Source organism: Castor canadensis, chromosome 10 (assembly GCF_047511655.1).
Source record: "Castor canadensis chromosome 10, mCasCan1.hap1v2, whole genome shotgun sequence".
Lineage (NCBI taxonomy): Eukaryota > Metazoa > Chordata > Mammalia > Rodentia > Castoridae > Castor > Castor canadensis.
The window spans coordinates 69,751,860-69,763,770 of record NC_133395.1 but is presented as its reverse complement, the minus strand read 5'-3'; the positions used below and the strand labels follow the sequence as shown (position 1 = coordinate 69,763,770).

Below are 11,911 nucleotides of genomic sequence, written 5' to 3'. Positions count from 1 at the left end.
TACCTGGAAAAAATAAGCAGAAAGGCATACATTTGCCAAGATTTCTTGGGATACACAATTTAACAGACCACTTTTCAAAACAAGCTGATCTGTGCATTTTAGAAATTTATTACCCGGAAGTTTTAGTCAGCAATGCTCAAGCCTACTCATTTTATAATGGAACTTCTAGTGATGTTTGCTTTAAAAAAATAAAGAGTTTTATTAGGGTCCAATGAGTAAAATTTAGCAGCATACACAATACTGCATAAAGTAATTGTGTCTGTGAATAAATTTTTTTTTTTTTAGAAAGAACATTATTCTGGGATATAAAAACCTTAAAAAATAGAGAGATAAGGGTTTCTCTGTCTTCCACAGGAGTGTCATGTTTCCATGGTGATGAAGCCAGTGCTTGATACCCAATTAACCAAGGTGATCCTGGGTTTCCTGCTTCCTCATTCCATGTACTAGGAGCACACAGAAGGGAAGGGGAGAACAAGAGAAGCGCCTGAGAGCTGGACAGAAAATTGCCAGGAGGCTCGGGGTCTGGTCTCCAGAGATTTTATGCCAATACCACACACAGAAATGACATCCACTGTTCATTATTTTGTATAAGTGGTATTCCACTTTAAACAATAGCTTTTGAGTACTTTCACAAAACATTCAAAACTGAAAAACACTTGCATTAGGCAAGCAGTTTCCACAGCCCTCTAGATAAATGAAAGTGACGGACACCCTGCCTCACTCTCCTGAAGCATTTCTACTCTTACTGGGTCCTCTCCCACCTTTGAACTTCCCCACAAGTGCACTACCCAATTGTCATTCTCTTTTGTTAAAGCAGAATCTGAATCCACCCTTGTAAACCTTCTTCATCAGCTGGGTGGAGGAGTCTCCAACTTCCCTGTTTGGGACAGCTGTGTTCTTTGTGTTTCACCTTGACTTCAGCCCTTACTATGCATCTGATTAGTGTGTTTTCAGTGTAACAGTGCCTCCTAAATTTGGTTGTTAAGAATCATCCTAGGCAGAGTACTGGATCCTATTCTAGTAGTACAGAGTCAGAATCTCTGAGAAATGGTCCCGAAATTTATAAACTTACAAGTTTTAATAAACTTACAAGTTTTGCCAGGTTTGGGAGTCATTGAGGTATGATTTAGTTTGTTTCTATTCTGTTTTCTGCATTCACTCAGGTGCACAGGTATCTGCAAACATACCTGACAGTATTACAAGGAAGATTCCCAGTAGAAGAAAAATGATCTTTTCTATTAAAGTATATGTCACCCTCTTAGATTAAAATTCCTCAGGTCGCCATCTTAGGTGACTTGCATTATTTAAAGGGTTCCTGTTTCTTCTTCCAGATTCTTGTACAGTTTCAGAGCCCACCAAATTACATGCACTAACCCATCCCCCAAGCCTTTTAGCCAATTGAGAAAGGTTGTGAACCTTTGACCTGAACAAATACCAGGTGAGGGGCAGGTACAACTGCGTCAGGGATATGAGGAGGAGCCATGGTCAGCCATTTTGTGCTCAAGTGTCCACTCAGCTGGAGTGAGTACATGCTTGCACCCTTTTGATCAAAAGAAATTGCCTTGTCAAGACCTTCTCTATCTCTCATGTGTCAGTTTTCAGCATCCGAGGGTCTTTAATTACAATAACAGGTACCAGCCCAAGTTTACCAAACTGACTCTTTGTGGTATGGTCTGGGAATCTGAATTTTAACAAATTTCTCCCAATAACCACTGCCCTTTCAGGAGTCAACCTACAACCTCCATAGGTACCAGCCAAGTCACCTCAGTGAACACGAATGACCAGAGAGACACTAATGTCCTTTGTACAAGGGGAGGTATGCCTTTGCCTGAGCAGTTTGTTGCTATTTTGCCAGATTAGAAAAAGATCCAATATGACTGAAGTTTTGAATTTTTCAGAAGAAAGAAATTTGAAGAAATTAAATTTCTTACAATTCAGAAAACAACCAGTAAGCAAACAGCAGTCACTGGCAACTTGACCCTCTGCCTTTGAGACTTTTACCCATGTACTTTGATTCTCTGGATATTTGCAATGTCGTGAGTCATAAGGAGCCTTACCAAGTGATGTCTTATGAATTACACAGTGTCATAGGATCACAGGGTTACAAGGTTCTTTTGGGCCATTGGGCTACTCCTATCATTTAATGTTTGAATTCCCCTCCCACTACTGATGATCTTCTGCCTGTACTGTGTACATCCTAAAGTATTATGGCCACCTCCACTAGTATATCTTACCCATACCTCAAATGCAACCTGCTTCCCAATAAAATTGTCATTTTCTAGTGTTACTCCTCCAAGTGTTGTTTTCTTTGTGTTCTCACTGAACATCAATACTAACCATCAAAGCAAGAAACAAGGGTATCTACCCTTAATCCTTTGGCCTTCTTCACAGCCCCTATATTGGATCCTCTACCAAGTCTTGATAATTCTACTACCACCACTGTAAAATCTACAATCTGTCGCCTACTCTAGGCTAGCTTCTTGGATGTTTTTTCATTGTACAAATAACAGTTCACTATCTCATAACCTCATCTTACAGAGAAAATCCTCCTCTTTATCTATGGTTTGGGGCCCAGTGAACCTTTCCTCTTTGGCTGAAGTTTGAGCTTATATGGAAGAGCATAATTTATTTGAAGTGAACTTTTCATCTTATAAAAGACTTTGAACACTTGTGTCAAGTTCAGGATCATGGAACTGGCCTTGGGAAAAAACAGAGCTTTAACACTGATTGGGTAGATTCCTCTTCTTACTGAAAGAGGAAAGGTGACATAGAACAGCAATTAGACAGATGGCCTCAGGTGTCATACTTTCCAGGTCTTCTGATGAAGAATTTCTGGTGAAAAGCATCTCTTGCGGCCCACATGTAGCTCTAGAAAAACCTCCATCAAAGTAAAAGCCCAGCAGCAATTGAGACCAGCTGGAAACATGGGCACTGCTGCCAGGGCTCAAAATATCTTATCAGGTTCTCTTCCAATGTCAAAGCAATTACAAGCAGGAGTATGAAGAATTAACACCCATTCATAATAACATGCATAAAATCTTAGTTGGAAAGTTCTAGGTCTTTTGCAAAGTATGTCAAACATCCACAACTTCCATTATCTTGGCATCTTTCTTTTTAAAGAGAGTTATACAATTTAACATGAAAATTATGTCTAAGGTAATTAGGAAACTTTTCAAAAATCTAGTAGTGTCAAATTCCTACATGGTATTACTAAAAGGAGTAATACATATTTATTATACAAAACAAAATAAAAATGGATTTTTTACTTTGACAGTAAGACTCATGTATAAGAACACTTTAATGTAATATAAAACAAGCATTTTTATCTCATTGTCAATAGGTTTTTTCCCCCTAATACCCCTAATAAGGAAGCGATGAAAGCATAGATCAGCTAGTCTGTAACTGAAGATCCGAAGAAAAGTCTTCCTGTTAGCTAACATTTCACCAAAAGGGTGGTAAAATGCAAAACAAATGCACCAACTTATTCATCAGTCATCAAGTGAGAGTCAAATGCCTCTTAGCACCTCTCTAGATATTTTAGTTTGGATGATGAATAAAGAAGGAAGCTCTTTAAAATGTCAAATCTAGAAAAGATACCACCTTGAAACAAATAACAGCAATTCCTAGAGATAGTAAAAATAAGAAGTTGCAATATCTGTGCTCAGTGACATGGGGGTGTAATTCACCTTCCCAATCTTATCCCTTCATTAAGATCACATGAGTCTTCCTTGTAGTGTAAGTTTTAATAAATGGAATAAATTTTATGGAAAAAAAAAGTCTAGGTCACCTAGGCCATTGGTTCTTGTAGCTCTCAGGTTGGGGGAAGATCCAAGCATGTACAAAGATGAGTGAAAGCAGGCAGTTAGCACTTTCACTGTCTTTCTATCTACCTGCAGAAGCTTTTAGCACATTTACAGAAGCCAGACAATGCGAGCTCTTTTGATACTAGGTCTCTGGGTGTAGCTTTCAAAATAATTCTTTGTTCCACTCTTCCCGTGTATCCAACTGCGCCCAGCAGGTAGTCTAGAGTGTGAATTTCAAACATGTGCTGTTAATATGCCCAAAACTGTTGCTGTAAAGGAGGGAAAAAACACATTAATTGAATCTCAGCCCATTCTTACTCATAATATCACAAGTCTATTTTCTACATCCTAAAATGATATATTTACCTGTAGATAACTGAATCTATAGGTTTAAAAATATTTATTAAAGTAATTCTTTTCTTACAATAATTGTGCATTAAAAACATGTGGAAGGGCTGGCAAAGTGGCTCAAGTGGTAGAGTGCCTGCCTAGCAAGCATGAGGCCCTGAGTTCAAACCCTAGTACCAAAAGGGGGAAAAATGTGGAATAAATACATATCAACAACTAAAAAATAATAGGCCAGGTAGAAGGAAAAAGCAAGAAAATATCTTGCCCAGGAGTTCATGATCAGACTGGGCAACAAGTCGAACCCATTTCAGTCAGTCAGTCAATCAATCAATCAATCACTCAATGCTGTGACCTTTTTTTCATTCACTTGCTCTTACTGTTGGAATACTGACAAAAATTAGCAACACTCCTAAATCTCTGGCTACCCCATGTTCTGGCATCTCTATGAAATTCTGTTTGGGAGATTTTTCTCGCAAATGGCTTTGGAATGCCCATTATTATTCCCATTTCACAGATGTCATGTGGAGATAACAATATGTACCCTCATAGGAGTGCATCAGGGATTCATCAGATCATCCAGTCAGTCTGGAGACTGTGTGGCACATTACCTGAGTGCTCAAAACATGTTAGCTACTATTAATATCAAAGAGCATTAGCATTAAAGTTATCAGAAGAAGTGCATTTTGAGTGGGCCAATATGGTCTGAGTCTTTCACTAGACCTGAGCAGTTCTTCCAAAAAGTGAAGATTTCATGGTTTACATATGTGGATCCATCTGTGTAGAATGCTCTTCCCTCTTTAACTGTCTCTAAACCACTTACATGGTTACTTCTTTGTCTTTAGATCGACTTTTCCAGGAAAAAGCAACCTCTAACCTCTCCTGAGTCTAGGTAATGTGTGTATTAGGATACTTTTCCTACATGCTCCAACCCCTGTCACAACTGCCTGCTTCCCTGCATCTCCATGACACTTCAGGACAGAAAGGATCATGTCTATATAAACTACATTCTTAGCATAATGGGCAAGCACAGTGCCAGAACATAATGGGTACTCAATAATCATCTATATGACACTCAATATCTGAACTCAGCCTGGTGGTGACTGGAAGAACAGGTTTTGATACCATGAGAGAGAACTGAGAGAAAACAGCAGCAGTTATGGGGCCAACAGAGGGGGAAGATGGTGAAATGGGATATGGCATCCTAGGAGATCTGAGTAGAATCAGGGGGTCAAGGGGAGGGGAGATCAGCTCTGGGAGAAATCAGGTCCATTGGGTAACTTCCTGTCTAAGTAGCTGAATCACATACAGATTTACTGCTCCTGGATATCCAGACACCAGCCCTGCAGCCTGGGGAACAAGAGCCCAGGTTAACTGTACATGGTTTTCACCCACCAGGTAGAGTAACCAAGAAACTATTACAGCTCTTAGGTACCAGTTTAACAGCCTTCCAACCAGAGTAATAACAATAAAGTGTAAGTCAGGGGCTTCTGTGGCTGGAGAAAGAACCCAGTGTGACCCTCGGACCCCCAAAGACTTACCAGGCAGTTGGGATGTGTTGTGCATGTCTGGCCCGGCATGGAATTGCAGTGCTGGGGAAGAAACTTTGAGACTTTGGGCACAGCTGGTGGTAAATGAATTGAAAGGTTCTGATTTGTTATGGCAGCTGCATCATAGGCAGGGATGACTTTAGAATAGTATCTGACAGCATGGAAGGAATTAAGAGAGAGGGCTGTGTTGGGAATTTGGGTTTTATACAGATCACTAACAGCACTCTCTGAAATGGAGCTTGACTGACCTGTAATAAGAAAAAAAACCAAACAAGTATCTGTCAGCTCTGTAACTCTGAACTACAATATTGGAAATAAATTGTTCTCTATTTTTTCACATTACACACATTCACTATTGCTACAATCAAATTTTGATGAATAAATAACGTAGATTTTTTAGTAGTGACATTTAATCTGAGGTTCACATTATATATTAGTGTTTGTGTATGAAAAGAAATTTTAGAGATGCAGTAGCTCTCTGTGCCTTTTAGGGTGTGTGTGTGTTTCAACAGTGACCATCTATCTCTATGAAACAAGGAAGGATGTGGGAAAGAACAACTCTGCTGTTGACTGATGGTTGATTTTTGCACCTCTGAAATAGGTTTTTATCTTTATCCATTGATATTTTACACAGCAAAATATACAAGTATTTTAAATATATAATGTTAGCAATATAATATCAAATAACACTATGACTATTTTCTTTTAAACAGTAATAAGAATGAAAGTGACATAATGCATCTTTATGTCCACTTTAAATACAAATGTATCTGGAATATTTGTGAAAATAAGTGAAGCAAATGCGTACAGAGATTTATGGAAAAGAACTGGAAAAGGCAAGCTGCAAAGTCTAAACATGTCTACCTCACAGGTCAGGCTAAGCACAGACACCTTGGGATCGTGGGTGGCCATTTCACTTCTCTAGCCTTCAATATCCTGTCTTGGACAGTGACTGAAATTTGGAAGACTTCACTGATCACAATTCTTTTGATGCTCTTTCAAAAGTAATTTGGCAATGTGCATTAAGAAACACACACACACACACACACACACACACACACATATGCTTCGTGTTCTCTATTTTGTAACTCATCCATCACCTACTTCCAGGAACACAGCCCAAGGAGAACGTCCAAAATACAGAAAACCCTGAATGTGCACAAGTCTTTCCTATAACATGATACATAAAATCTTTCTGTCCCTAAACTGGAAATGCTAAATATAGCAGCTAGAAGTTGCTAAGAAAATTATCCCACAAATCATTTGATAAACTATTAAAACCATTAAAATGGTGATGAGGGATATAGCACATATGACATAAAGTTAAATAAAAAAAATTGGGAGAGGAAATGGGATATCCAATATAGCTCAATACTAGAGAAAAATATACCTGGAAAAAGACTTAAAGGAAATACATAAAAGTGAATGGTAAAGAGCTTAGCCAGTTAGCAAAAGATTCATATTACTTTCCAAATGGGAAAGTGTATATACATAAAATTAATTAGGGGTTTTGACTTATTGGCCTTCCAGATCTTCTCCCGTTTGAACATGCTGTAAGTCTACAGTTCTAGCATATTTGTGTCTTGCCAAGAGCAGTCTCTTGGAGATGCGACACCCAAACTCACTGAAACCCTGAAGCAGTATTTGTGAATATGCACAGTATTCCACATACAAGAAATAGCACTGACAGACATATGCCGGTGGCCTGACTGCCATCTGATTTAATCATCCTGTGTTACATTCAGTCATAGCTACTTTAAGCAGTTTTTTTTTTTTTCTTTCTTATTCTCCTCCCTTCATGCTTAGGTCAGGAGAAATGCCTATAGTGATTAATAAAATTCTGAGTCTTATTTGACTGTGTGAACAGGAGGGCTGTGTTCTATGTGCGGCCCTTTTCTCTTCTGACTTTGGACACCAACCCTAGGAACCTCATTTGTTCCTGTGGCTCCCACTATGTTCTCTGCTATGCACTCCTCACACTGGGTAAACCACAGCTTGTGTTTGTATTCCTCTCTGCCACCAGTTTGGAAGCTCCATAAGAACAAGAACTGCATCTTGTTTATCTATACAATTCCATCTCTGAGGCAGGGACATTTAAGCTGAGAACTAGGGGATGGATTTGGAATTAGTGGGAAGAATAAGGGGGAAGGCCATTCCTGGCACATTTCTCTCTGGAGGGAGAACGCTATCCCTTGGAGGAAGTTGGCAGAAAGGTCACCTAAGACAGGACTGAGGAGGTTGGCAGTCCTGTCACCCAGCATCTAACACTCGGGCTAGAGTCCACACCATACTGGTTTCTCAATGGGTAGTAACATTTAAGAATAATAGAAGGCACAAACTGGTAGCTGTGTTCTTTTTCTCTAGCTCTGTTCTTTCCCATCTTCTTATTTCCACAAGCACATGGAAATGCTTAGGCTAGACAACACATATAACAAAAACGCCTCTCAGTGGGTAAACATGTTCCATGATGAATGTTTGCATAATAAGCACTGTTCAAGTACTACTGTGTACCAGTCATTGCTCTAGGTACAAGAAATACAGACTGAACAAAGATAGGAGAAAAATAAGCTCTCTAACTTCATGGAGTTTTCATTCTACTGGAAGAAGAGAGGCAATAAATAAAACATACAAGTAACAAATATTAGCACGGATAAAGACTCTGAAGATAAATCCAGCAGAGAAAGTTGACAAGGGCTGCCCTGCACTGGGTGTGGTGGGGCTGGGTGGGCAGGTTTAACTGAGTAGTTCAGAGGGACTCTCAGAGAAGGTGACATTTAATCAAACACATGAAAAAGGTACATAAATTAACATGATAAATGCCCAGTACACAGTCAGTACTGAATTAATAAAGAGGACAGTCGGCACTCCATACCTGTGAATTCCTCCCAATCTAGAACAAAGATGGGCCAAGATATTTTTTTAAATATTGCATCTGTACCAAACATGAAATTGTTTTAGGAAAGGGGGTTGGGGACTAGAGAGGATGACGGAGGGGATGAATAAAATCAAGGTACGTCATAAGCACATATGTAAATATCACAATGAAACCCCTTGAAGGACTAATATATGCTAACAAAACGTAAAAAGAATTGCATCTGTACTAAACACGTACACTTTTTTCTTGCTATTATTCCCTAAACAATATAATGTAAAAGCAATTTGCATATCATTTACATTTCATCAGAATTGTAAGTCATCTACAGATGAATGAAAGTATTAGGTTTGATACAAATACTGTGGAATTTTTATTTAAAGAGATCTGAGCATCTGCAGGGGGTCCTGAAGCCAATCCTCCATGTATACTGGAGGATCACTGTACTTCTCTTCCCTTTATTTTTTGGGGTGGTATTGAAGTTTAAACTCAGAGCCATGCATTTGAGCCACACCTCCAGTCCTTTCTTGGTTTTATATTTTCTTCAGGTAGGGTTTGTTGCTTTTTGCCTGAGCAATTCTCAGACCATGATCCTCCTACTTGGACCGCCTGTGTACCTGAGACTACAGACATACACTACCACACCCCTTTTTGTTTGTTCATATGGGGTCTTGATAACTTTTTGCCTAGGCTGGCCTCCAATCATGATCTTCCCAATCTCTGCCTCCCTCAGCTGAGATTACAAGTGTGAGTCACTGCACCTCTGAATCTTTTTTTTTTTAAATATTTTGAGACAAGTTCTTGTTATATAGCCCAGGTGGTCATGAACTCACAATCCTCCTGCCTCAGCCTCCTGAGTGTTGGGATTACAGGCATGAATCACCATGTTTTGCTTCTCTTCCTTTAGATTCTATTTATGTAATAAAGTCAACAAGATCACCAGCAACTTATCATCTATTAGCAAGATGAACTTCCCGGTAATTATGGTCAATTTTGAGCCAGTTTCTGTGATAACTATTTACATGTCTGTAGCCACTTTATGTTTTTCAAGTTGACAACAATAGAAGGACTCACAGTCAGCTGAGCATGGTGATTCACACCTGCAATCTCAGCACGCAGAGGCTGAGGCAGGAGACAGAAAGCTCACGGCCAGTCTGGGTGACACAGCAGGTTTCAGGCCAGCCTGTGCTATGTATAAAGACCCTTTCTCAAAAAATGAAAAGAATTCACTGTGCAATCTTCGAACTACACTTGATCCCTGGTTATGAAGTACACAGGGACCCAGGTGTGTGCAGGTGTCCATGCAGGCCCAAGTGCCTGGAGAGTGCCACAGGCGTGAGGTGAGGCTCACCTCTCACAGCTTCATCCAAAGGAGCCCCCTGCAGCAGGCACAGAACATATATTCAAGCACTTACTAGCCGTGACCTGCTTCCTTCTCACAGATGAGTTAGTGCTTATCAAGAAACTTGAAAAGGACAAAACAGTCTCTTTGCACATTTCTCCAGGAACACAACAAGAACACTGCTGAGTTAAAATGTTCTTTTGTTATTCAAGTTCTAAAAACCCCTGAGCGACCTCCAGTATGAGAACAAAGGGGGAACAGGACCCCTGGTGAATGATTCTCCTTAGGAATGACTGGCTTCTCCCCTATAGTTTTTCTTTGTTTACATTGTCCAATAAATCTGAGTAAATAAGCAATCATTTGGCATGCCTCATTTTGTACCAATGAGTTTCTTTAAGGACTGATAACTGAAATAAGGCTGGATCTTCCAGGGTCTTCTACCTCTAGGACAGAGGAACACTGGCCTCCCTCATGCCCCTGCTAGATTGTCATTGTCATTACAGTCAGGGGCTGCAAAGCTCTACTTGAGCTCCTCAGGAGTCACCAGAGAGTGAGTGAGATGATGAAGGAAGCATGAGCCTGAGAATATCACAAGTGCTTATCACTGTGCTGCAATAATACGTATCAGCAATGGGAAACATTCACTGATCCTGAACAAATACCTACGCACCTACCATCAGAATTTGGACTCCCAAAAGTCTGCTCATACCATTGTAGCATGACTGAGCCTGGGAGGGATGGGTGGGTGGACTTTTGCTTCTTGCAAAACCTCTTATTGCTCTGAAAAGCTTCTGCAATCTAAAACAAAAAACAAAAAAGCCCCACAGAGATTGTAGATAAAAATAGGCTTAGATAGCTATTTTTTACATGTACAAAGACACACACATTTCCAATTATAAACAATGAAAGGAATAAAATCCTAGCAGGAAAGCAGTGCCTGTAAGCATAAAGGTCAAGGTTTTGGGAGGTGAATACCTGGTCCATAATAGCTGGAGGGAGTTTTTCCCGGATACACTTCACATAATCCACGGTTGCCTCAAGAACTGAAGCTGTGTCATTCTTCCTCCCCTTCGTGTACGGCAAGAGAGTGCGCAGCTGCTCACAGCAATACTTGATTCGTTCTCTGATCAAACAATTGCAGTAAGTAAGGAATAGTTAGTCTCATTTTCTTCTTTGTGCACAAAGACAAACAACCCTTCCTCTTGGATTTGTTGTAAAGGAACTGTCTCCCTTTCCATCTCATCTGTGTTTCAGAGCGAGGCCATGTGCTCACAAGCCAGCAGCCCTCACAAGCCCTGAAATCACAATCTCCTGGGCCACCTCCTCATATACTCACAAAGAACTGCCACTGAGGTACAATGCCTGTGCTGATGGCAGCTCAGCTCCCTTACCCCAGGCCTGCTGCAGTGTACAGGACAGCCAGACACTGGGGAAAAAACACACACCCTCAAATAGGGAAACCTGCACATACTCTGCCCACATGAGCTGAGAATCTCATGCTACATAAAAATCCTTCTGCAATTCACACTGGAAACCTAGCAGACAAGAACAGGCAGATCCACCTGTCACAGACTGGCCCACATTTCCAACATCTTAAACATGGACTTCACAGGTAATTCTGTAGCCCAAACCAAAGGAAAGTGAGAAGCCTGCTTCCTTTCCCTGGGGTAGGTACAGACAGAACAAATAAATCAATACGTGAATGAGAACACCCAGCCTAGTATCAGAAGGAAACTAAATCTTTCATGGTTCTGAAGAGAAATACATAGGAAATGCAGATCTAGTTGATTTAAGCCCTTATTGCCTTCACTCACCCACCTGCTCATTTTATAAACAGTATTATGCATCTGTTTGTGCTGGAAACTGATAACCTTGACACATACAGGGTGGTTCTATTTGCAAGCTGAAAACTTAGGTAAATTACTAAACTTTTCTGAACTTTGAAGTGGCAGACAAATTAAATAAGAAATTGAGTTTGACCACACTAAGATTTAACCTC

General features: G+C 40.1%; 1 protein-coding gene across 1 annotated transcript in view; it reads right to left on the bottom strand.

The window, feature by feature from the left end:
- Positions 1 to 520: 520 nt before the first annotated feature.
- Sohlh2 (spermatogenesis and oogenesis specific basic helix-loop-helix 2) overlaps positions 521 to 11,911 on the bottom strand; it is a 135,473-nt gene continuing 124,082 nt past the window's right edge. Inside the window, 6 exon segments of the mRNA XM_074043547.1 lie at positions 521 to 4,072; positions 5,690 to 5,946; positions 9,922 to 9,940; positions 9,942 to 10,035; positions 10,616 to 10,710; positions 10,888 to 11,035. Coding sequence (XP_073899648.1) covers positions 4,052 to 4,072; positions 5,690 to 5,946; positions 9,922 to 9,940; positions 9,942 to 10,035; positions 10,616 to 10,710; positions 10,888 to 11,035 — 634 coding nt within the window. The 3' untranslated portion in view covers positions 521 to 4,051.